Source organism: Cottoperca gobio, chromosome 15 (genome assembly GCF_900634415.1).
Source record: "Cottoperca gobio chromosome 15, fCotGob3.1, whole genome shotgun sequence".
NCBI lineage: Eukaryota > Metazoa > Chordata > Actinopteri > Perciformes > Bovichtidae > Cottoperca > Cottoperca gobio.
The window spans coordinates 7,860,676-7,885,540 of record NC_041369.1 but is presented as its reverse complement, the minus strand read 5'-3'; the positions used below and the strand labels follow the sequence as shown (position 1 = coordinate 7,885,540).

The 24,865-nt window shown below is 42.2% G+C and overlaps 1 protein-coding gene across 4 annotated transcripts in view; it reads left to right on the top strand.

The window, feature by feature from the left end:
* Positions 1-24,865, top strand: part of ate1 (arginyltransferase 1) — a 59,901-nt gene that overhangs the window by 17,579 nt on the left and 17,457 nt on the right. For all 4 annotated transcript variants that reach the window (XM_029449330.1, XM_029449328.1, XM_029449331.1 and 1 more), the window contains 3 exons: positions 4,653-4,685; positions 11,634-11,815; positions 18,683-18,782. In XM_029449330.1, coding sequence (XP_029305190.1) covers positions 4,653-4,685; positions 11,634-11,815; positions 18,683-18,782 — 315 coding nt within the window. The remainder of the gene's footprint in view (positions 1-4,652; positions 4,686-11,633; positions 11,816-18,682; positions 18,783-24,865) is intronic.

The window sequence follows — 24,865 nt, the reverse complement described above, 5'->3', positions numbered from 1 at the left end:
TCTTGATGGCCAGGACCTGAACCAAGACACACGAAAAAAAAAAAAAAAAAAAGTATATGGAAAAAGCTGCAAAATGGCAATAAAATGTGTCAGTAAAACTGGAACAAATGAATAAGGAAAATAACTTTTGGCTCAGATTGGCTTGAAGCTATTTGCGACATGGTTATGCACAATAACGGGAGTTTCAATAAAACCTTCTATAAGCAGCATTCCTCTAATGTCAAAGCTCATAGTATTTTGTTTATTGATCTGTGCACCGCAGCTAGGTTCATGGAACTCCTCTGCTGCACACTGAAGTAAACAATGATCCAGTCAACAGACGTTCCAAATGAAAAATAAATGTTTTTTTTAAATAGTTTTTTAATGTGAGAGTGAATACAGGCACATTGTCGCTAAGATAACTACAGCAATTTGAGCGAGAAAGGAGCACAATGACGAGAGTCTAAGTAGCAATTAGGCTTAAGCAGATGCGTGTGTTTATACGTATCATATGTGTGTGTGAGTGAACACACAACAGCTTGTGTGTGCGTGCGTTTTAGACGGCTGCTTGCCCTTCTAATAGTACACAGATGAGTGTTTACTATAGGAAAGGGAGAGTTAGAGAGGAAGTGATGGACTCCATGTGTTGCAGATGAGAACGTTCCAGAGGGCACTCTGGACACGGCTCCGTTTACCGGCATATGTGTTGTTGTATTAGAGATACAGAGAGAGAGGAAGCTAAGATTGTATTCACGTTTGTTCCCTTGCTGCCTCCATGCCTGAGTGACTGTACCTACACATTAGACTGTCTATCTCCTGCAGAGTGTGCGTGTTAATGACTTTTGGTTTGATTGTTTGTGTGTCTGTCAGCCTGGCAGGGCCGTGTGGTCTGTTGATTGTCAGTGGCTTGAGAGGGGTCAGCCCTGCCAGGCTCCAGGAGAGCGGCTTGACCCAGCCAAGCAGGGTTGACACAGCAGTGGAAAGCTGCTCCTCTGCTCCTTCCTCTTAGTATGATTTACCCACCTCCATGTATGCGTTTGCACACATTAACAGGCTGTAATGCGTAAAAAAAGTTCACACACTTCCTTGTCTAATCAAATAATACAGCATTTTCTACAAGGTCAATCGGAGATTCACAGTTCCACACAGCAGCCAGTGTCGTAGCTTGGCCTCTGTAAATGATGTCATCTAATTGCTGCAGCTGTTCTGTTGGTAAACCATTTAGTGTTTTTGTGAGGTTCATTTGTGGCCTCCAGATATATTGCACATTGGGAGGCTTTGCTGTTGGTAATTTGTTGAACTGGCAGAGCAGTAGTTAATGCAAAGTGAGGAGAGGAAGATTACACTTCTTTAATGGCACGGTTACACAGGTGGGGAACATGATGAGCATTGTTTTGCATGAGTAAAGATCATTATAAACTGAACAGATGCAGTCACTACCATGTCCACATTGGTCATGAAAAGTGTACAACATACTCCTGTTTAGCAGGTGAGTAGAATTTCAATACAATAAAATAACAGTAGTACTTTACATTACAGCTCGGTAATAACATGGTGATATTGGGGTAAAAGTTTGATAATGAAAATGTAATAGTTGAGTAACACCATGCCATTACCAAAGTTATAACTAGGTAATAGCTTGAATATTAACAATGGGTGTATCTGCGTAATATTAGACTGGAATTTATGTAACGGGTTAAAATGGGGTAACCCATTTAAAGATTGCAACGAGGCAAAACTATTTAGTAATAGTATAGTACTGTTATGGTAACAATATAATGGTAATATGGTGACATTAATGGGGTTATAAACTGATAATAAAATGATAATACCGTTGATGTTTTCACAATATTATAGGCTACTATCAGCGCACAGTAATGCCTCCAAAATCACGTTAAAATAAATAAATATTGGAAGTTAAAATTGATAATTACCATACTTTAGTTGGTTCCTTATTACCCTTTTAAAATAAATTCTAGTCTAATATTACTCAGATATACCCTGCTATTACCTGGTTATTACTTTGGTAATGGCATGGTGTTTCTTAATTATTACCTCTTTAATATCAAACTGTTACTCCTCTATTACCATGTTATTACTGTGCTCGTAAAGTGCTACCAAATTCATATGTATACATATAATTGCATACGGTGAGTTTCCATTTTTACTACTTCTTAAAGTTTAAAGTTGGACATAATCTTCTTGGGATAGATGTAGGCTAAATGACTATTTCAGTAACGGTCAATAATGGCCTTGAGCCGGAAAATGTAAAGTTAAAAATGACATTTTATGACTATGTTGTTTATCCTGTACACACGACATCTATTGCACGTCTGTCCGTCCTGGGAGAGGGATCCCTCCTCAGTTGCTCTCCCTGAGGTTTCTTTCATTGTTCCCCCTTTAATTATGGAGTTTCTTTTAGGAAGTTTTTCCTTGTGTGATGCGAGGGTCTAAGGACAGAGGGTGTCGTATGCTGTACAGTCTGTAAAGCACACTGAGACAAATGTATCATTTGTGTTATTGGGCTATATAAATAAATTTGATTTGATTTGGTTGTTCTGTGTCTGAGCAATTCTGTCCATCCCCTCTCCTGCGCTCCGTCCTGGTGTGAGGTTGAGTTGAGGCTAAAAGCAGAACGTTGCATCTTATATTATAATAATGAGCACTGCAGGGTGCACAGTTTTTTGTTCTGTTGTTTTTTTATAGTTCTGTACACGAGCTCTCTTCCTTCTTGATCCTCATGTTTTATAGATTCACTTATTTTTCTGACTGGAGCTTCACAAATAATTTGTGGATTTAGTCATTTTTATGACCAGAATCCAACTCAGGTGGGCGAGTTTGAGAGGGAGTAAACTTGTTTGCTTCAGGAGAAGGTAAAATAGAAATGACAGATGACATCACTCATTAGTTCTTCTCTGCCAAAACGTCCCCCGTGTTAGAGAACACTGCGTTAGGTTCATCAACACACACGTCAGCTGCAGGCAGACAAACAGAGAACCACACACTCTTTTGGATGAGTTCAGGATACTGGCAGGATTTTGAGTTGCACTTAAGCCAGGCCTTCAGCAGTCGCTGCTATAACTAGATGTCCTGCTGTGCACAGACACAGACATAGGATGTTGTTGATGTGCTTTTAGGAATTTCCAGTCACTTGACGAGAATATTAGTTTTAATAAGAATGAAAGACGGATATGTGGCCCAGCATGGGAATGTACAGAGCTGCTGTAGGTGCAGGATGACTTTATATTCATCCATTTATTGACCGAGAAAGTGAGAGTCCAAATACCAGCTGTCTTTATAAAAAAATAAATCTTGAGTGGTGGAGAAGCTAGTAAGCCAAGAGTCAGGGTTTAAATGAGGGAAAACAAGACAAAACAACCTGCATTATAAAGAGCGGCCATTTGTTAATAACTAGTGTCACATATTTACACATATTTAAGGGTATTAAGGTACTCAAACCTCACGGTTCAGGTCGTATCCCGGTTTAGGAGTTTAGTTTAGTGTAAGTTCGGTACAGCGGAGGAAAGAAAACTAATGTATAAGGACAGACAGACAGTGCAAGTGTCAAAGACGGACTGAGGGAATATTTTGCCCCCATTTCCGGCTATAAAACGGAAAAGCATCTCTTATGCTATGAAATTTCAAAATACAAGAATACAGAAGTATTCAACAGAATAATACAAAAATAGAACATGAACATTACGAGGAGTGTTTCGATTAGTTGCACCCATATGCCAATGGAAAGAGTGCTAACCTCAGCGCCTGCTTCTAACGGCGTACAGCTTTACGTGCATCAATCTACATACCGTGTATTCTGCGTGCGGCTGCATGCGTTGAACCGTGACCCCTGTACGGCGACTGTTGGGTACGAAAAACTGTTACAGCCCTAAACATAATTCATATCCTCTTCTTGTTTATTTAGTCCTTCTGGAACCTCCATCCCATGTTTATGATACGTTGGTGCTCTTCTAGACTCCTGTCCTGCTCAGCAGACAGTGGAACCAAAGTTGAACATCTCTGCAAATGAAAGACACAGCTGTGAAACGTTTTTCTTGTGAAATATGAACTTGAAACTGTGGTGTGGCGCATGAGGGCGAGATAGACCCCGAGTAAACCAAAAGCCACTGTGGCCGTGCTGGTTCTCATTATGGAATGGTTTTGGCCCTCAACATGGAAGCGTGCTACGTTTGTCTTCCAGTCCTGCAGGTCGGTTCGTCTGTAAACACACTGCTCTCAACCCTGGCGCTAAAAAAGAAGGAGCACAGGAGATAGTAGAGAGAATGGAAGAAAGATTGAATGTTTCCAAAGACATAAAGTCCCCCAGTAATTGGTATCTCATGCACATTTTAAAGCGTGTTCAGCTATTTTGACGGCAGCGCTGATTATTTAAGCTGTCACTTTGTCCTCCGCGGACTGTGATCTCCAGTTGATGGGCTAAATGTTTTCATTTGTGTAAATACAATTTGTGAATGAGGGGGAAGGGGGGGGTCATTTGATATGTGACACCTGAGTGAGGAGAAAACAGGGAGGGATAAACTATATGGGACAGCAACAGAGACGTGTATGGTTTTCATTTCTGCCTTTTCAAAAGAGTCGGTGACCCAGAGTACTAACTGTTTTTCTCTCTGTTCCTCCCCCCCGTCCAACCCCGCCCCCCCTGCCTCCCTCCACAGTTCCGGAGATTTCTCTGTGATTCACCACTAGAGGTATGTATTTCCTTTGGCCTGTTGACAGTTTAATAAAACCCCTTTTTAAAACGTCTCTATTCATCCAAATGTGATACCTGTAATTATTTAACAACCAAGACCCGGTGAAATTGCTGTCATGGAGATAATGATAATGTTTTGAAAAATGTCCGCTTTCAGTATTTAGTTCTCTATCAAAAACACTGTTCCCATAATTCCCTTCGTCCACCACACACCTACAACACCACCCTCCAGCTGGATTTAGGGGGCGGTTAAGGGATTCATGAAGGGGTTTTTGTTTCATATCAGAGGGGTTTTAATTTAGCCCTGTATAAGTGAAAGGGAGTTTTGATAAAGGAAAACAGTGAAATGTGGTGTCCAGATTGTGTTGTGTTCAACACCAGTCCTTTCCTCTGGCCGTCGCAGAGTGGGACACACCGCTGCGCTTCTCTTTCTGTGCTGTGGCACAGATTACGGGCTGATTAGGCAGCTTTGTGGGCATGAACTTTGGACCTAACAGATGGATATCAGCCTAGTTGGCAAAAATAAGTAATTATTCAGGCACCATGGGAGGTTTGTTATCAGCTCTTGGTGCATAAATTATTAAAATATTTATTGTAATCCACTGGCTGAATAGATTATTAGATGGTTAAAATATCTAGAAGAGGATTCACTGTTAAGAAGTGGAATTCACTGTGGTCACTGAGTGAGATGTAGGTGCAGCCAGGCGTCACTGAGCACTGAGCAGCACTTAGAACTATAATTAACAGCATACACAAACATTTTGTAAAATATATTTAATTGAAATTTCAATTGCATGACTAATAAAATAACTTAAACATTTTCTCTGCAAAACTGCACCACATTACAGGATCTCCTGTCACTCAAACAAATAGAGAGTCAGCTATTTATTATCTAAAACTACATATGAATCAGAAACTATTTACAGTGTGTGTGTGTGTGTGTGTGTGTGTGTGTGTGTGTGTGTGTGTGTGTGTGTGTGTGTGTGTGTGTGTGTGTGTGTGTGTGTGTGTGTGTGTGTGTGTATTTTTACTCCTGCGGCCAGCGTCGTCCTGCCTGACAGGAGAGAGAGAAACCCCACGAATACTCTGAGCAGCATACATGATGAATTACAGTACAATATGTTTTTTTCTGATGGTCTGAATAAGTCGCTAGTTGTTTTTTTAGGAATAAAGTAGCCAAGAGCATCTGAAAAGTTGCTTAATCTAGCAAGAAAGACGCCAATTTGGCAACACTGTGTGTGTGTGTGTGTGTGTGTGTGGCTGTGACAATATTCGGTTACTGTCATTGCCACTGTGCGCTCAAAGTGAACCATTGTGTGGTGCATGAGTGCAAAGTTGACTGGCACAGACTGGTCTATATCTGAGACTGATCTGATGTGCAGCTCTACTTAGCAGGCCTGTTGAACTGCAGCCTTCAGATACACCAGTGGACATGTTGGCTCCGGACAATTACACCAGTAATTAGACTCAGGATGAGCACTTATAACGGCCACTTTAATAGGATTTAGGGCCAAAAGCACACACAAGCTGACTGACACAGAGACACACAAACACAGTCACTCTGTGTTGCCCCATGGGCCCCCTCAGGTCTTCACTAATGAACATCATTAGTGTTTATAGGAAACAAGCTTTTATCACCTCGTCAAGGCGGCCGGCCAGGCACTCTGAGCTACACAGTTCTGCACACACACATACACACACGTACTGTGGCACACTGCCTCAGATATCTTCCTTCGCTGTCCCCTCCTCTCAGATTGGTTGACGGGACCATCTCCATTCGTTTGGCCTCCTCTCAACCAACTTGTTTTTATTTCTTTCTCTGATCTCCCTCCTTGTCTTCTCCTGTCTGTCTCCAAATACTCTCCATTTCAGAGTGATTATGTGTGGCTTTCACGCTACCTCTGCGTGTCGGCCTCCATCTGTCTCCAATCAGAGCGCTATTAAAATACACACACACACAGACACTCACCACATGGACCTGCATACTGTGTGGTTCATCAGCTCGCATGTAAGCCTGCCATTCTACAAATGTATGCAAACGCCATACTTCCAAATCCAACTGCAGCTAATCAGCGTCCAAGTTGTCTGAGGTTTGTCTGTTGGCGTGTTTCATTTCACCAAAAATGCAGAGAATTCGTGCCGGAACTCAGAGGTCATTAACATCAGCTGTCCCTGATTCCTCTTTTTTTCACTACGTTTTAATAAAAAATCCAATTGCGCATAAAAACACGGTTGTGCAGTCCTATAAACGGTGGCACATCATCTGCAAACACGTTGAGCAGCAGTCATGCAGGTGTCTGTCACTGCACTTGACCTCGGTGATGTCTCAGTGGCATGTGCTGCACAAACTCTTGGTTTTACAGGCTGTGTGGGGGTTCGTGCACTCGTTCTGTTTCTATTTATTTTTCTTTACAGCTTCCTAATGTGTCTAACCAAGGGGCAAACAGTCATTAACAGGGCTGTTGGCCAATTAGTCACTACTTTTTTTTATGGCCACAGCTCTCAAGCTTTCTCTCTGTCTGTCCTCTTGTGATTTGGACTCTCTTTATTCCCTGAGAGGAAGAGAATGATGTAAAGAAACAGAGACACACATCAGCAGGGAATGCACCAGCTGACATACCATAGTAGTGAACACACTGACCCCGGTGTACGTGCCGCAGCTTTAAGCCAAAAACCGAAAAGTTGACCAGCTGTATCTACTGTAAAACATCAGAACAGCTCTGTGACTTAAGTAGTAAAGTGAACTTGCATATGTTTGCAGGATGACATGTATATGATAATGGTGCTCTTGATGTGACCAATGCTTCACCTGCAGCCTGCTTGCAGGACTTGCTCTGTGTACATTTTGTGGTTGTGAGTGGATGCACATTTGTGAGTGAAAGAAGGAGAGAGAGAGAGAGAGACTGTTGTGAGTTCAACATCTGTTGTTGGTCAGTGCCAGAATCACAACAGCATCATTGCTGCAGTCGCTCTCACAACTTGGTGTTGCACAATTGCAAAGAGTTAATGTTGAGCTGAAAGAACAAGTGGTAACATGGTAAACCCTTATCCTCCATTGATTTTTTTTGTTTTGTTAGTGGATTATAATGAATTGGTTATGGAATTAATCTGCAGAGGCTCTGGTTTAAAATGAGACCAAACTGGATGAAAAAAAATGTGGCCTGCAGCAGAAGTAAGCAGTAAGGCTTGTTTTGACCTCGCCGATTGTCGGAAATGCCTTTTGCTACTGAAGCAGTTGTTGATCACTTGCGGGCCCTACCAGCCGGTTGAGGGAAGTAAGGAGTCAGCAGGAAATGAAGGTGTAAAACAATCAATAAAATAGTCATAACTGTGCACAACAAATATGAGACTGATGATCTAGTTGTATGTGAGCTTAGCTGCGGACTGACAGACAGATGCACACGCACGACCAAACTAATTCTCCCCACAGGCTGGTGTCTGGTGTAAATTATGAATAAAAGAAAATAAAGAAAAGTATAAATAAATATGATGAATAAAAACACATGATAATCAATACACGGGCGAAAACGGTCTTGAAAAACAAGCAAGAAATTGTAAATTAAACCATGCTCATCCCAAATATATTGTGTAATTCACTATTGTTGTGAGGAGATGGAATAAACCCAAAGCTATGTCCAAAATCTGTTCTTCAACTAATATCTGCCAAATCCTCGTAGCACAAGCCGAGCCTTTGTCCATTGTGTTCATGCAAAACAATGTTCAAACAACTGCTTTGATCCGACGCTTTGTGGAGTTTCATGAATGTCACCGTCGTTGTCCAAATTGGGACCATCGATCTATATGTTGCACATTAAACGTGTATATTTATATTTAAATGGCATCAGTGTACTGCAGACTCTTATGGGCCACAAATTGGTCTTCTGACTTTCTGATGCCACATACAATAATGTCACATTACTCACACAGTACAGTCGCTGGAGTGGTTTGTGGAGTATTTTGCAAACTCTGGAATATTCGACTCTTAACGTTAATGCAAACTTGGTTTGTAGTAAAGTACAACCGATAGCTGGAATCAAGTAACAAATTTCAGAGCTTACCATGTAGTCCTATGGTTTCACTCTCTATTCCCCAAGCCCTTTTTTATTCTGTTTCTGTACAGTACTGACGTCGAGTTGCAGAGCTCCAGGTTTCCACAGATGGTGACAATACGTTTTTGTCATCCAATTCTAAATCTCCTTGATGTCAGGAACATTTGAACTTGGGCGGATTTACGTCTCTGCATTGACTTTAACAAGATCTAAAATATTTGGTCCGCATTTGGTCTGAACACATTTTCAGAGCCAGATCAGGCTTATATCTGGGTGGGATTTGCTAAAATGCAATTTAACAAATGCTAACAACTTTAAACAATCACAGAAAAGTGTCATATACTAAGTTCCTCTTTCTGACTATTTTACATGGTTGAAAACAAACATGCAGTACACCACCTCCTCACTTTGTCCAGACAAGCACACTGCCCACACGGCCCTGTGTTTAAGCCATATGAGAGTGATTTGGGGCTGCAGGGGAAGCTCTGGGGTGGTTTGAAGTGTTCCAGAGAATGTTTAGATTGTTGTCACAGTGGCAAGGACACAACCATTAAGCTGTCGTCTGAGGTGACGCACGGGTCAGTCAGACAAGATCGGCCTTGAACATGGTATGAACTCAAAAAAACAAACATGCAAACTCAGACGGTCATTACTTCTATCGCACAGGCATTCACATTCATATAATTGTGCTGAAGCATGTGTACTCTAGGTGGGGTAAGAAAGAAATCTCCCTCTCTTACACACTCTGATCACCTTTCGCTCTTTCCCTTTTACTTACAACTTCTAAACTGACACAGAGGGGCCTCTGACAAAGCCTCCAGTGTTTCTGGGGGAACTGGTGCCAAGAAATAACAGGCTGCCTGCTTTCACAGACGAACAGCTCCCCCAACGTCCGACACACACGCACACGCACACACACACACGCACACACACGCGCGCACACACACGCGCACACACAGAGTGCAGTGCTTGCTCCAGATGTGGTGCCTGTCACCCGTCAACACCCCTAGCTGCCCCCTTAATAACTGTGGTTTTTTTCTTTTCTTGATTCTCCCCTCCTTTTTGCCTAAACCCACATCATTTTTTATCTCGTATCATATATCATAGTCCTCTGATGTGGAGCAGCATTTAGACAATTTAATCATCCCTCCCCATTCGACTACCCACACACACACACAAAAGTAACCAAAATCCTCTGCTGTATATTGTGTCAGACAGGTAATCAGACCTGAATGTACCAGGGGCCTGAGATGGGGGGTGGGGGGATATCATTTTAGATTTTTTACTACCAGCTCTTCTTTAAGCAACTACAAGGAGCTTTCATTTTGTGTTGGTTGTGGCGGCCCCTGCAGAGAAAAGAAGCAGTGTTTTCCCAGATTGAAGCACCACTGTCTCGTGTCGTAAAGATCTTGATCTGGCTAGCGCGTGCATTTGTTTCGGAAATGAATGAAAGAAAGACAACCTCCTTTTTAAACCTTTTTTTTTAACGTCAACTTCTTTTTCAACTAACGTTAGCCAAAGCTTTGTTCTAGCCACCAACGTTTCATCTGTTGAAGGACCAACCAAGGTTGACCTTTGTTTCAGCCTGTGCTCTATTTACTGTCTTTTAGGTTTTTTTTTTTCTTTTCTCAAATCCTGCGAAAGTATCAGCCAAAACTACAAAATATAATGTAAGAAATAAAATATCCTCCTTATAACTGGCTAACGTACTACTTTTTTACTACTTATTTCTGCCGTAAATTGTTGAATTAAATCAGATTTTGCGGGTAATCAGGGACTGACAGGCATTAATAATAACTATATAGAAATAGCCAATCTTCTAATGGTCTCATTATGTCGGCCTCATATAGAGGCACCAATTTTAAATTCAGACTTTCATAATCAGATAAAAACTCCTCCTCGTAGCTAAGGAAACCTTGCACAATGGTAAGGAGGAATGTGGCACACTGTCAGCTCATTGGTGATGTTCAACCCTGTGGGGTCACAGAGCTGCAGCGTGTGTGCCTTGTTTTTATTTGGTCAGGTTTAATTTGGTCAGCGTTAAGACTCAGTGGCGCGATGGATTAGCGGGCTAGCTCTCTCAGTGTTGTGATAACTAGCAGCGTCTGCGCTACTTAACTGGGTCCAGATGAATGCTGGTGAAGGAGAAGGATCTTGTTACTATATCACAGAACACACACACACACACACACACACACACACACACACACACACACACACACCAATGCCCTGACTTACTATGACTTATAACCCCAAGCCTCTAGCCTTAAGTCTCTGTGATAACAGCAGTAAAGTGACTTGATTGAAAAACCCAGCGTGTGGATCCCTATGAGAAACGCAACGTGTGTCAAACACTTAACGGTTGTATTAATGGGGGTAGACTCCAGTACGTGAGTGGACACCTACACCCACATTCTTTCATGCCACATGGAGAGAGCAGACACAGACATATAGGAGAAAGCTTGGCAACACTCCACCGCCGCCTGGTGAAATGGATTTTGCTCATGCAGGGTCTTTTTATTAAAAAGTCCTCTCCTGGAGTGTTTCTGTGGCCAGCTCCCCCCTCCCCTCCAACCTCAACTCCACCCTGCTCCTGCTCTCGCTCCACATTTGGGAGCCATTAGCAGGCTGAACGTGAGGCTACTGTACACCCCCACACATAATGTGTGAGGCCTGGCAGGGAAAAGCCTGGATTATGATACGCCATCATACAGGTGTAGACAGAGAAAGTAGATCTGTGCAAGAAAGTAAAAACAGTCCTATTAAATACCACATTCTCATTCCACTGTGATTTATATATTTGACATACAAACTATATGGCACACAAGAGTTTTACTATGCTTTTGACCAGTGACTACCTTCTCTCACTGTTTTTCTCTTTTTTTGTCTCTCCCCAGACGGAACATTCTCCAGATGGGCCCGAGGAGGGCTACGGCTCCTTCCACCAGCAATACTGGCTGGACGAGCGCATCGTGGCGGTGGGGGTGATCGATATCCTGCCTACCTGTGTGTCTTCTGTCTACCTGTACTACGACCCAGAGTTTTCCTCACTGTCTCTGGGCTCCTACTCTGCTCTCAGGTCGGTTGCTAGGATTCATAATGCATTCACATCCCACTTTGGTGCCTTCATGAACTTTAAGTAGTAATGTGGAAACAACATGGATGCTACTATGAAGATGTGTTGGATTGTATTGCTCAGTGTTTAAACTACCCGTTGATAGTGGTTTCCAGTATAGGTCTCTAGACTTGTTGCTGCACCAATACATTCACTAAAACCACAAACATATTGCATTAACTTACTTTTTATCAGGGTTAATGCTAATAACTAATAACTGTATTAACAATCTAGGTCACTCTACGTGACCATCAACCCAACATTTACTTTCTTCAGCCAAGTTGTGTACCGAAAAGTCCAAAGACTTAACAAGTTGTTGTTCCAACTTGAGGTGGCGTTCACGTCAATTTTCCTAGCAGGGAACTACTTTCTTAGATTATTCCGAAACCACATGAATGCAGCATTAACACAATCCACATCATCCTATTTCTGTAGTTTTAAAAGCCTTCTTGTAGTTGTCGTAAACATATTAGATGATGTTAGAGATAATTAGTAGCCATAATGACATGTCCTTGCTCATGTTTAATACAATCATATTGTTGTTGCTTGTCACAAAGAGGATGCTGCAATTTGTTCTTATTGCTATTAATAAGTATTTATACAAATATAATGTGGCTCCTTTCAAGAGAGGAAATTCATTGGTGACCCTTCCCTTCTTTGTTCTCTTTTATTCTTCCTCCCTTCTCATTCCTTCATATTTGCCCTCCTCTTAACCTGCTCTCTCCCTGACTCTTGATCTTTTCGTCTCCTCCCAAATCTTTATCTTTCTTTAGAACTGTATACTATAAGTGCCATAATACTGTAAGTTGGGGAAAAGTACCTCTTTCTTCACACTTGATTGGCCAAGGCAGTGCTCCGTTTGTGGTTCAGCTGACGACAGTTCTCTCTGCCAAGATGAAATAAGAGAACACACACATACGCTACAGGCGCACATATCTGGCGTTTCCTGTAAAATGTAACCCAATAATGTGAGAAAGGCTTTTAAAAAATATTTCTGCACATATGTGGGAGACTGGGTGATCTCAGCTTTAAAGTTGCCGTGTACAGGTGTTCGTATGCTAGTTGTGAGCGGTCATTCATGTGTGTAATCACACACTAAGTCAGCCCAGCAGTTCGGACAGACTCTCTGCACATACAGAGGGAACACCCTGGTCATCATAAGCACACAGTTCTCCATCACTTATTATTTTAAGAGTCTGACTCCAAGAGTAACACAGAGTGCTTGGTGTGTGGAGGAGGCCTTGGAGAAGGGAGCCAGCGGGACTAAAATCCTCCCGCTTGTTTACAGACACCAGAGCCCGGGCCTTTGATCAGGTCTGGACACTCCCTAGTCTGCTTGGCCTGGCTGACTCTGTCTAAAACTTACTGTTCAGAATGCATGTGCGCACACACCCCGACTCAACTTGTGCAAACATTCATTACTTTAGATGGTGTTTCTTCTCCGCAGCAATCCCAACTGTATTGGAACCTGAGCTGTCCATTTACAAGTGCACTCCTTTAAAACAACAGCATTTAAAAAGGATTATCTACATGTAATGAAAGTTACAGATTTAACTATGGTTCTATAAATCCTAGATGACCGGCAGAGGCAGTGCTTAACACTGAAACACGTGCAGGTCGAGTATTTATATCAACAAAGTCACGTGTGACCTTGGATGACCCCAATCATGTATAAGTTCTGGTGTCATCGACGAGATCAGTCCTGCAGAATCTTCTTGCGGGATCACCAGGTTCCGAGGTTCTGACTAAGAACTCTGACGGTCATCCAGGATTCTTAGAACCGTAGTTACATCCTTAACTTTTGTTCTATTTCATCCTTAATGACCGCCAGAGGCAGTGCTTAACACTGGATGACTTATAACAACAGAGTCGCAAGGAATCCCTAGTTCCCACGTCATAAATGTGGAGCAGAGGAACTCTGCAGAAGAACCACGCCCAATGGATGTGGGGAGGCGACATTTGCCCTGTAGAACCTGGAGAATGTGCTCGATGATGCCCATGTGGCCATGGCAGGGTTAGCTCCCCTGGTTCCCTGGTTCTTTCTACATATCTCTGACAAGGGTAACTGTGCCAAACCTGGCGGTGAGTCTGAACCAAATTGGACATCAGGCACCCAAGTTCCCTTGATATCAGGGCAAATGTCTGAAATGAAGCATCACTAAGGCTGGTGAAGGAAGCGCCGAGAGCATCCTGCTGCAGGAAAGATGAGGGCAAGCTTGAAGTGAGAGAAGGAGTTGCCGATACGGCCCATGCATGCCGCTGTATCATAAGTCTTAGAAAGCAGGTCATCAGTGACCCAACATTGGGGTCGAGGGCACCTGGCATTCTGCCTCAGAGCTTCGTCAGGGGAAACTATGATGGAAGCGATGGTATGCTCAATAGCTGGCATGTGGTCAAGGCTGAATTTTGCCGCATCCTGCATGGATGCCAGGGTTCGGCCATCAGATGTACAAGGCATGATGGTGCAATTCATGCAAGGGTCATTGGAAAGGCCCTCCCTCAGATGCTCGAGGCAAAGGTCATGGCCGTCTTCTGGTTAAAGAGGAGCCATACAGTTGTTACAGCCAGGAGAGCTCAACATATCGATAGCGGCAGAGAAAACTGCTATTGCTGTGGGCTGCTACGTAAATCTTAAGCGGAGCACTCTGCTGACTTGTAGAAAACCAGGCCAGGAAGCAGTATATGCAGTGAGGGGAGCGAGGAAACTTTCTTCACTGGTTCAGTTGTGGGTTAGCGAGAGCACTCTAACTATGAAAACAGTAATATTTATAGAAGATACTGTATGGTCCACAGTTTAGATGACAGCAAGCAGTCCACCAGTTAGTTTGAGCTAGAGCACTTCACTAATCCATGAAATTAAAAAAAACAGTAACGGGCAAATAATGTATACTGTAGCAGCTAACTCCTGCGAGAGCACTTTGTTAACTATGGAACAGTCAAATTATAGGAAAGAATGTACATAGTATAACTATCAGCTAGATCAGGGGTTCTCAACGGGGGCGGAAGCTGGAGGCAATATTTTAGAAAGGGGGGCGTTCACGTGTCTTTGGGGGGCGTTTGTGTGTACGGCCCACAAAGTAATTCATAAACACACGCAAAAAATCTACTCCAAAAAAATGTATCCAAATCTAGTCAGATATAGAATATAACCGGCGACTGATTTTCCTGGCCAAGGTCAGGGTCCTTGAACACAACACGAGCGGAACGTGTCATCACGTGGTCATGTCAAAAACTTCAATGTTAAACGAGACGGTCATTGACATCAGCGAACGCAGCATGGCGAGTGTAACAAAAATAAAGGTGGATGCGGAATGTTCCAGGAGAAATGAACGAACGATTATTTCTTTGTGGAAGTAAAAGGCCAGTGTTTGTGTGGACGCGCTTGCAGTCATGAGAAAGGCTCTCGAGCTGCATTACAGCACGAAACATGCCAAACTGCACGAGCTGAAAGGACGAGTCCAGTGCGTTTGAATAAAGTTAACTGTGTTTTTAGACTTTTATTTTTATTTTGCTGAGCAATAAAGTGCTGCTTGCCGCTGGCCCAATAATATTTTATGTAGCTCAAGCTAATGCTCTGCGAGTAATAACCTGCGTCTAGCGAGAAGATGAAATGGGACTGATACTGTCGATGACACCTGAACTTATACAGGACCGGGGTCATCAAAGGTCACATGTGGCTTTGTTGATATAAATACTCGACCTGCGCATGCGTGAGACGGAAGATATTCAGTGTTAAGCACTGCCTCTGGTGGTCAGTGAGGATGAAATAAAACGTATGTTACAGAACTTTGCTTTTTTCCTAGTAAAGTCATGGAAAGGTACGGAAGCCCTGAGAGGCAAGTGAGAAACCAAACATTCTGGTGATCCATTTTCTGAGTCTGATTGAAATAGTTTTCCCTTCTGTGTTTTTGATTTAAGAACGGGTAAAAAAAGAAAGTTACTTTTCTGTGAAAGAATGTCAGGTGATTCTGTTTTTGTCAAGATCATTTTCTAAGTGTTCGTTGTTCATTTGGGCCCCAAGAGGCTGAATGTTATAAATAGGACTGAAAGTATTCATGTTTTCTCCAGGTTAGTTTGAATTTCTGTATGTACTCTAAAATTAAAACAATCATCCTTCCAAAGCTTTTTTTCCATCCCATGTTGATGAAAACAAAAAGGAATTTAGAAAGATTAATCCTGGCAAAACCTTTTTTCCTCCTGTTCTTAAGTCATAAAAACAGGAGAGAAAACAATTTACATGGATCAAATTTTTAATTTTCTCACTTGCCTCTCAGGGCTTCCATACAAAGCTATGGAAAGACTTCAGTTCTCACTGAAGTATTTGTATAAAATTACAAAACTTTTACCTGATTTGTCTCATCATCTGAGAAAACAGGTGTGGAGTGTGGATTATGTTACAGTTGTGGTTAAGTATGCATGTTACAAAAGTACAAAAAGAAGTACAGTCTGTATTTTGCTCCTCTGTACATCAGTATGTGTATACGTGTTATTCAGCAGTAGAAACAGGAGAGGGGGATGTTGAGAAATGTTGTGCTGGAGTGTAGCTCCTTCTGTCACGGGCCCAGAGGACAGAAGGAGGAGGAGGAGAAGTAAAGAGGCACATAATGAGGTGCCTGAGGCGCTGTGTGTAGGAAACACAGCTGGTGTCCAACCTCCATCACTTTCTTTTGGGGATGTCCTGATTATGTTGTGTTGCCCCTGATCCTCATCCAAGTTCTGAAATATTCAGTAATTGCTGATACTGCACCCGATCTAACCTTTGCTTTTATAAAAGTATATTTTTTTGTTCATAATAAAGTGGCAGAATGCACATACAGTATATGGCTACAGTCAGCCTATATTAGTGTAAGTAAAACTATGAAGATTTTGGAAAATATCTACATTACAAACTCCTAATTCTTAAGGAAAAGAGTGCAGTTAGAGTTCAAATGTCGAGGTCAAACCCCAGCAGCATGTTAGATGTGTGTTGCACCTGCAAAATGAATGTAGCAGATGCAAAGCAACATTTTTGAAACACAAAGAGGCTCTGTACACATGGCTTGCTTGCTGCTGCATGCTCTCATATCATTGATCTAAACAGCAGGCTGCTGTTTTGTTTATTGTGTGTGCTGTTCAGTTGACATGCCTTTAACTCGCTCCTAACTTTGTACAATTAGCATTTTCACTGCATTGCTCTACAGCGAACAAGCGAGCAGATTGGAAACGGATCTGACTTTACATAGACAATACTGATCATCAAAAGAGGCCTGGGTTGGCCCAGTTTTTAATCCTGCTTGGGACCCTATCCCTAGTTTTTAAATTTTAATTTACAATACATACATGCTGTGGGATTCAGGTTCATTTTCCTAGTTAAATAAGCTTCAGTGTGCTTCCCATCACTAGTGGCTACTGCGTTTTATATCTGGCTAATCAACACTGTTGTGTGTGTGTGTGTGTGTGTGTGTGTGTGTGTGTGTGTGTGTGTGTGTGTGTGTGTGTGTGTGTGTGTGTGTGTGTGTGTGTGTGTGTGTACATCAGTATGAGGGAAGCTGTGCAGGAGCAGGGGGCTTGATAATTGGCTTGTGCTGGAGTGTCAGATGGCTGAAGAGGGGATAATGGCGGACTCAAGCTGCTGCCATTGGGGTGGCGGTGGGGGTGTGAAGGCCTCAAGTGAAGGGGGGGGGCGCAGGGCTTTTTGTGAATGGGCCCCTCGCCTCTCTTGACCCCCCTCCCCCAATTCAGGCCTGCCGGGGTGCTTTTGTGGAGAGGGGATGGGAACCCAGGAACCTGGCAGCAAGCGGGTGACCTTCTAGCACCTCGCTCTAGCAGCCTCTCTTCTCCCTCCCTTTCTCTTTCTTGACCCTCCTCTTTTATATTCTCCTCCTGCTCTCTCTCTCGCCCTGTCTCTCCCCCTCCCTGGTTTGGGCTGCTTTGTCCCATGTCTTATTTTTCAGTGCATCTATTTTATTTTAAGGCCTCTTTCTCTCTCTGTTAAGTATTGTAAGAAAGGGGAATTCTCCCCCCTTCATTTAAGTGGGTGAAACACAGAGGCTGGAAGGAAGAGTGAAACAAAAAGAGAGAAGAAAGAGGAGCTGGAATTTAGTTATGGAATAGTAAAGGAAACGGCGGAGGAAAAGGGGAAAATAGGCTTTTAGAAAAAGGGTGCAATTAAGGAAGAAACTATTGAAGACAAATAAAGCAGGGAAGACATTTACTGTATTTGAAGAAGCCACATAAATCCTCCAAGTTCTAAATCTTTATTTTACACGCTCTCTCCCTCTCTTTTCACCACCTTCTTTTCTGCCAGAGGGCTCAATACCGATAAAGAGAAGGCAGTTGTTTTTGTGTAATGAAATGAGACCAAGAGAAGCTGCCTTTTTGAGTGTGTGTGTTTACTTCCTCAGCTTAGGCACTCCTCTAGTACCAGTTTCATTTCTTAATAGCCCCATTTAAATGCTGTTGATATACTAACCTGTAAGAAAAACACTTTTTAAGTTGTTGCACACTAAGACACTGCTTTTAAGGTATTGTAATATTAATTAGTGTACTCTAAATGACTCTCTACTTTGTCTGGGTTATTGTTTTCAGTGATAAAAACTGCTGATCAACTCTGGTGTGTCATTTGTTTGGCAGTCCTTTTAGCTTATATAAACACTGACTTTTAAAACAGTGTGCACTGCATCGCTTTAACTCTAACCAGGATCAGTTGAAAAAGAGTAAGTGGTGCTGGAGTGAGCCATCATTGTAAGAAACAACACCAACTGCATGCATATGTGCTGTTTCTGAAAGGCTGAGCCTTTTGTTCTTCCAGTGCCTCTCTGAAAAGGTGTGTCTGTGTGTTTCCTGCTACAGGGAGATCGCTTTCACCGTGCAGCTGCAGAAACAGTCCCCCAAGCTGTCCTACTACTACCTGGGCTTTTACATTCACTCCTGTCCCAAGATGCGGTATAAGGTATGCATTGTCTGACATTGACATGTACAGTTGTGTTTTTACAGTATCCCCATGTGCTAGAAAGATTAATTTAGTCACGCGTCTCACGTGTTTGATGCTTCGGTCAAAATATATTTTCTGAAGTTGAAACAACAACATCACCATAAGCATTGTACAAGTATTAAGGCTGAACGATATGGGGAAATAATCTAATTGCAACTTTTAAAACCAATTTAGTGTTTCAGTATGCAATTTTAATATAAGTTCCTTATCTCCTGTATTATTCACGATGCATAATCATGAGAAATGAGATTAATTGATGCATGACTTGATATGACTGAAAGATCTTTATTTAGCTATTGAATTGTAAAAACCTTGAATTACAGTAGAGTATTGATAACTTCAAGCCTAGTAAACGTGCAGTATAATCCTCATGATTTAACTTTTTTTTAAGATCTGAAAAAAAGACCAGCAGCACTGTAGAACGACAGGCCAGTTGTGAACATAAATATTGGAAAACTAGATATAAATCTTACTGATCTCCCGTCAGTTATAGTCAACAAATCACACAAAGTGCACAAATAAATAAAGAACAAATCTCAACACCTGGCTCTGCCACAGTAAACAGTTGGGGTTTTAGCCATGCGATCGTCATGCACAGCCTTTTGATGCTTTTTCAAATGCTGAAGATGATCCTAGTGTGAGTTAAATACAGTATATTCCTGGCAGTGTAAATGCAATATACCATACACTATGCAAACTTTTTATCTGATGTAATACACTTCTTTCCCTTCAATAATGTTGCTAAATTTGTGTTTGTCTTCTTGGTCTGAGAAATGCAAATTTCTGTTAACTGTTAATGATAACCAGTTTCAAATGTGTCAGATGTGCAGCATCACGCTCAAGGTTGAGGTTGCATTTCCATGCTTTGTTTATAATATTTCACATACATTTTCTTTACCCTGCTCCCCAAGATGTCACGATGATATATCACTAACACTTTGATGTGCAAGCCCATTGTGTTCCAGACAAATGTCTCTGCTCTCTCCCTTTGGTGTTTTAATGTTTCAATCTGAGCCTCGCTTCCTCAGTATCTCTCTTCTAATGAGAAATGTTCAATATATCTGTCCTTTACTGTTCCGCTATCATGGTGTGGAGGACAGACGGTAAAGACGCTACATATCTCTTTCTCACTCTAACCGCCTCCTCCCTGAACTGGTCCTCGCCTCACAGGCCATTCACCAAAGTGGTTCGTTCCTCTGATTTACTTTTGCATAATATAGGTTTCTATCTTCCTGAGAGGCATTATATATCCCAACTGCCTGCTTGTAAAGGAAGAGGAAGGTCAGCCCCCCTCTATTTCCTCTTCTACTTTTGTTATTATAGGTGCACCATTCTCAACGGGGGCCTACCTATGTTCTTTTCTCTCTCAATTCTACATGAACCCTGACACCTGCTCTAATTCTTCATGCATTACAGTTTGCAATTTTGCTGTCCATAAGTCTATCCAGCTTAGTGACACAAATGAAGCGTACATTTGAAGATGAAAAGGTTGATTAGATGAAGCGGCAGTTTGCATTACCTTAAAGAAACACTGTTTGTAACAATCCAAAGGGCCCTGTCCTGCCCTGTCAGAGACCCTTCGTTGTTATCAAGTTGCATTATAGACTCAAATGCACATGGAAAAGTTAAACGGCTGATTTATACGCAGTAAATCTCAAGATAGGAAGGATAAAAACAAGGAGAAATGTATGTAAAGAGAGTGTGAGAGAGAGAAAAGAGGGATAGAGGGGAGTTGCAGGCAAGGAAGAGAGGATGAGGCTGCTGAAGACATTAAAGGTTGAGAGGAAGGTCACACTGGAGACGGCAACTGTAACTCAGCAGCAGGGAGTGTGCTGAACACATGCATATATATATATATATATATATATATATATATATATTTACTCTGACACAAAATGTATATTTTTTTATGCACACAGGACCCACTAGTCACACATATGCTCACATTCACACCAAACACAATCTATAGCTTCAGAAAGAAGGTGAAAGAAAGCAGCCTTTCCAAGTCCATTAGTTTGGCCAAGATTTACCATTCATCCATTATTCCTCTCATCCATTCTTCCTCTCATCCATCTACTAATTCCTCTATTTCTCTGTCATTTCATTCAGATGTTCCCAGAGCTTGTTCTTGTCCATGGGAGACTGATGTCTTGTTGGGGATTATGGCAAAGTGCCACATCTTTTTATCCATTTACATCTTGTTTTGGGTTTGCGTTGCGCTGTGCCCACTTTCTCAGTTTGGGAGTATGGAATGCATGTGAGTGTGTGTTTGCTCTGTTTATGTGTCTGTGTGTTGAATCTTGATCACGCTGTTTGTCTGAGAACGCTGTTACCACAGCACCTAACCCCCCCCCCCTGTGCTGGCATTTACTCCCCCCAACCCCCCATATCTGTTCTTGTGTGTTTGCCATTGCAGCGTCTTGTTCACAACGTCCCCACTTCTTCCTATTTTACCCTTGGGGAGGAACACAGAACAAGGGTGAGAAGGTTGCCCAGTTCCCACCTCTGGGTTCTCACACTCCCACAGAAAACACACCCGCGCTCGAACACACTCTCACCACATGCACAGTGTCTCGCTCCATTGTCTGATTTGCATATGAGCCCAAGTAGTTCATTAATGCACAGACATACTGTGGAATTGTTGAAGTCGCTAAGATGGGGAGCCCCTAAACTCCACTGTTTATTGTGTTGGAGGTTTTCTGAGTTCTGGATCTCAGTCATGCTGCTTGTCTCTTTTTAAAGACCATAACACCAACACTTGAACCCTGCTGGACACCACTCAAACCCCTTCAACACCACACCCTCTCGCTATTTTACCCACTTACCCCCTCCCTTTTCCCTTGCCACCTCTTCAGGGAACTCCCTCTACCCATCGCTTTCTGAGACCACGCTCACACTAATGTGGATACATTTATAAATGCATTTCTGCCCCTCCATTTGAGCCTTCTGTGCACACTGGTTGTGCTTTTCTCACCCAAAATCTGAGCTTTTTGGAAATTTGATTGAGTTCGAATGAACTTGAATAATATAAAGAATATATTAAAAGGGTTGATATGGCTGTCAGCTTGTAAACGCTTCATAAACGCTGCCAACATACTTCACTTAGCAAAATCATAGAGGAGCTGCCGAGTCCATATTAGAGTTTTTCTGCCGTCATCAACATCTCGACTGTAGAATAATTTGATTGTGGGGGCTCAGTATGGCAGCCAAAGGATTCCTGCCAAGGTTAGCAGGTAGCGTTTATGACCATTAATCAAATCATTGCATTATACTTGTGTGGAGTATCGAGTCACACTTTTAAATGATCATTGATAATCCCAGATGGTGACAACAATGAACACTGTTGTTTACCAACAATGATTGAGGGGAAAAGGAAGAGACTTTGACATTTATTATTTTTGTAATTGCAATTTAGACAGAAAATCTGTAGAGAACAATCTGAGCTCGAGAACTGTGATTTAAATCAGAAGTTCTCAGTTGTTTTTTTTAGCCAATATATACCAGGGATCTCCTCATGTATGTCCCTTGAAATAATTTAATTTGTCTATTTTTGTTTTTACACGTCTATGGTTTTAGGTATGTGATGAGACAACATAAGAGAAATGTATTACAACGATATTATACATTTATTGAAATATGTGTACTTGTTGCAAATCAAAACAAAGCATTAATTTAAAGTGCATTTCAGAACACACACACAAACGCATAAATAGGCTGAATACTTTCAGTGGAAGCTCAGATTGCGTTGTTCAACTCAACATGCTGAGAGGAATACTAAAAACATCTTCCATCCCATACAATCCATCTAAAACCAGTTTCCTCTCTGCTCATACAGTACTCTCATTCCCAGAGGAGCAAGAGAAGAGCATTGTTTATGTAACTGACACCAGCAGCACTGGGAAAGGCTTTTTATAGTGACTACAGTATATATTGTTCATAGACATACTGGAGAGTTTTTAAAACTAGTAGTAAGGTAACACTTTGTTAAGCCTCTACCTGAACTGTTCTTTTGTCCGTCCTGTCCCCTCGTATTCTGCTGCATGCGTGTTAGGGATTTGACTGTCAGGCTCCAGTCTAAGGGTGGACTCTTATCTGTTTTTCCTTTTTAGAGTGTTCTGGAGTTCTGAGTTGGGAGGAAAATCTTTTCTGCCAGGTCACATCTCTGCATGCCCACGGGAACAGCTTCTTAGCAGTGCCAAAGCCTGGACATGGTCCTGTAGAGAGCAGCCTTAAAGGGTCCTAGAAGACTTGGAGTTCAGCCAGGAACAGGAGGCTGCCTGGCCAGTGTCAGACCCTGTCCTTTGTTCTCAAAGCTGGGACTGAGCGTCCCACAGAGCCTTGCTGGTTTGGCTGGTGGGTTCAGGGCTAGACGTGACATCCTGCCCCTGGCTCCTGTCCTTGCTCCTTTGGCCCTCTCTGGCCCTCTGATGTTGAGCTGTAGAGAGCAGAAGGTGAAGCTGTTGGAGGCTAAATGAGACCAAAGGTCTTGGCCCTTCTGCCACTCTTCTTTTTTTCCACATTGCATCTCATGTGAAGCTAAAAGTCATCGAGTTAACCTCTCTCGTGACTTTAGACCGAGCAGCTGAGGCTTTGTGGCTTAGGCTGCTTTCACAAGCCATAGTCCGTTTGGCTAATCTGAATCGGAGTGAAATTGATGCTTTCGGTTTGTTTTCTCTATTTAGTCTGGTTTGGTTTCACAGTGCGGACCAATTTAAAAAATAATTTTCTTTGGGGAGTGTACAAAGGAGCTTGAGAGCTGCAACTTCTATGCAGGAAATTACGCAGACTTAAAAGTGTTTTAACTTTGATTCGGCTCTGAATCCCTTCTCCTCTGGTTTATCTCAAATTAGTTTTAGAAACGTCACTATTTTATTTTTGTGGACTTTATTTAGCATATTATTTATCTTCTTTTCGGCCTAGATGTCAACTAAACATCGGACTTCTGCAGAAGTCCAAATCAATCCTCTTTCACTCCAATGCAGGCAGCCCATAATCCTGCCTTTTTGGTTCGCTTCCTGCATTTGGGTCGCATTATGTTCTCGCTGCAATCAAACCGCACTAGGCTTTGCTTGGAAACGGTCCGAGACCATCTCTCGCAAGCGGTCTCCGACAATTTGTTTTGGTCCGCACCAGAGTACGATTACCGCGTTCAAAACTGCCCAAACGAACATTTCATTTAATCGAGTTCAATCAAAACTGATGTTGGCTTGTGAAAGCACTCTGAGCTAAATTCTCTGGCTTGTTGATATTAGCCTTAAATGTCACGCAGCCTATGTGTAGCTTGTTTGGATGGATTGTGGTCAAATGAGAATAAACACTGAAAGTCTGCTGCAGCTCGGTGATAAGCGTGCATAGTGCAAGAGTGCTTCCCTAACAAAACAAAAAAAAGCCTGTCACTGCATGCATTTTGCAATAAGCCTATAAATCTAAATACTGCGATAGTTAATAATCTTCTTCTATTCCATGATGTTCAGCTCTTGACATGATCTGCATTTGCATTTTTATCTATTAAAACCATGAATAAGTGCCTTACCCTGCACTTCAAATGGCACGTTTTTCTCACCATGTTTTTATTCCCCTGTCTTCCAATAACTCCGCCATCCAGCTTCAGCAGCTCACAAAATGTGCTCAGAGTTTCATTAGCTTTCATTTGATACATTTCCACTTTTCGTTAAGGACAGAAGAAGGAGTACAAGATCGCTGCCACGTTGTAGTGATTTTCCATTTCTTTGCAGAGATGTGTGTATGTGTGAGCACTTGTCCGTGTCGGTACTGAATAAGCAGACTTTGATGAAAACAAACGAGGCGGTCGCCCACTTGGCTTTACCGATCTGCAGTACCTGGTTTTTAACAGATCAAGCTTTTTTCAAGTGTAGCATACACACACATGCACGCATGCTGACAGAATACTGAGTCGTACCCAGTTAGTGAGGGAGTGAGAGAGTTACAAGAAGTGGCTCTTACTCTTGTTATTATTGTTCACAGTGAAAGAATGTCTCGTTCTGAGCCCAGGAAACCATTAAACTTTCCACAGAGGGGAA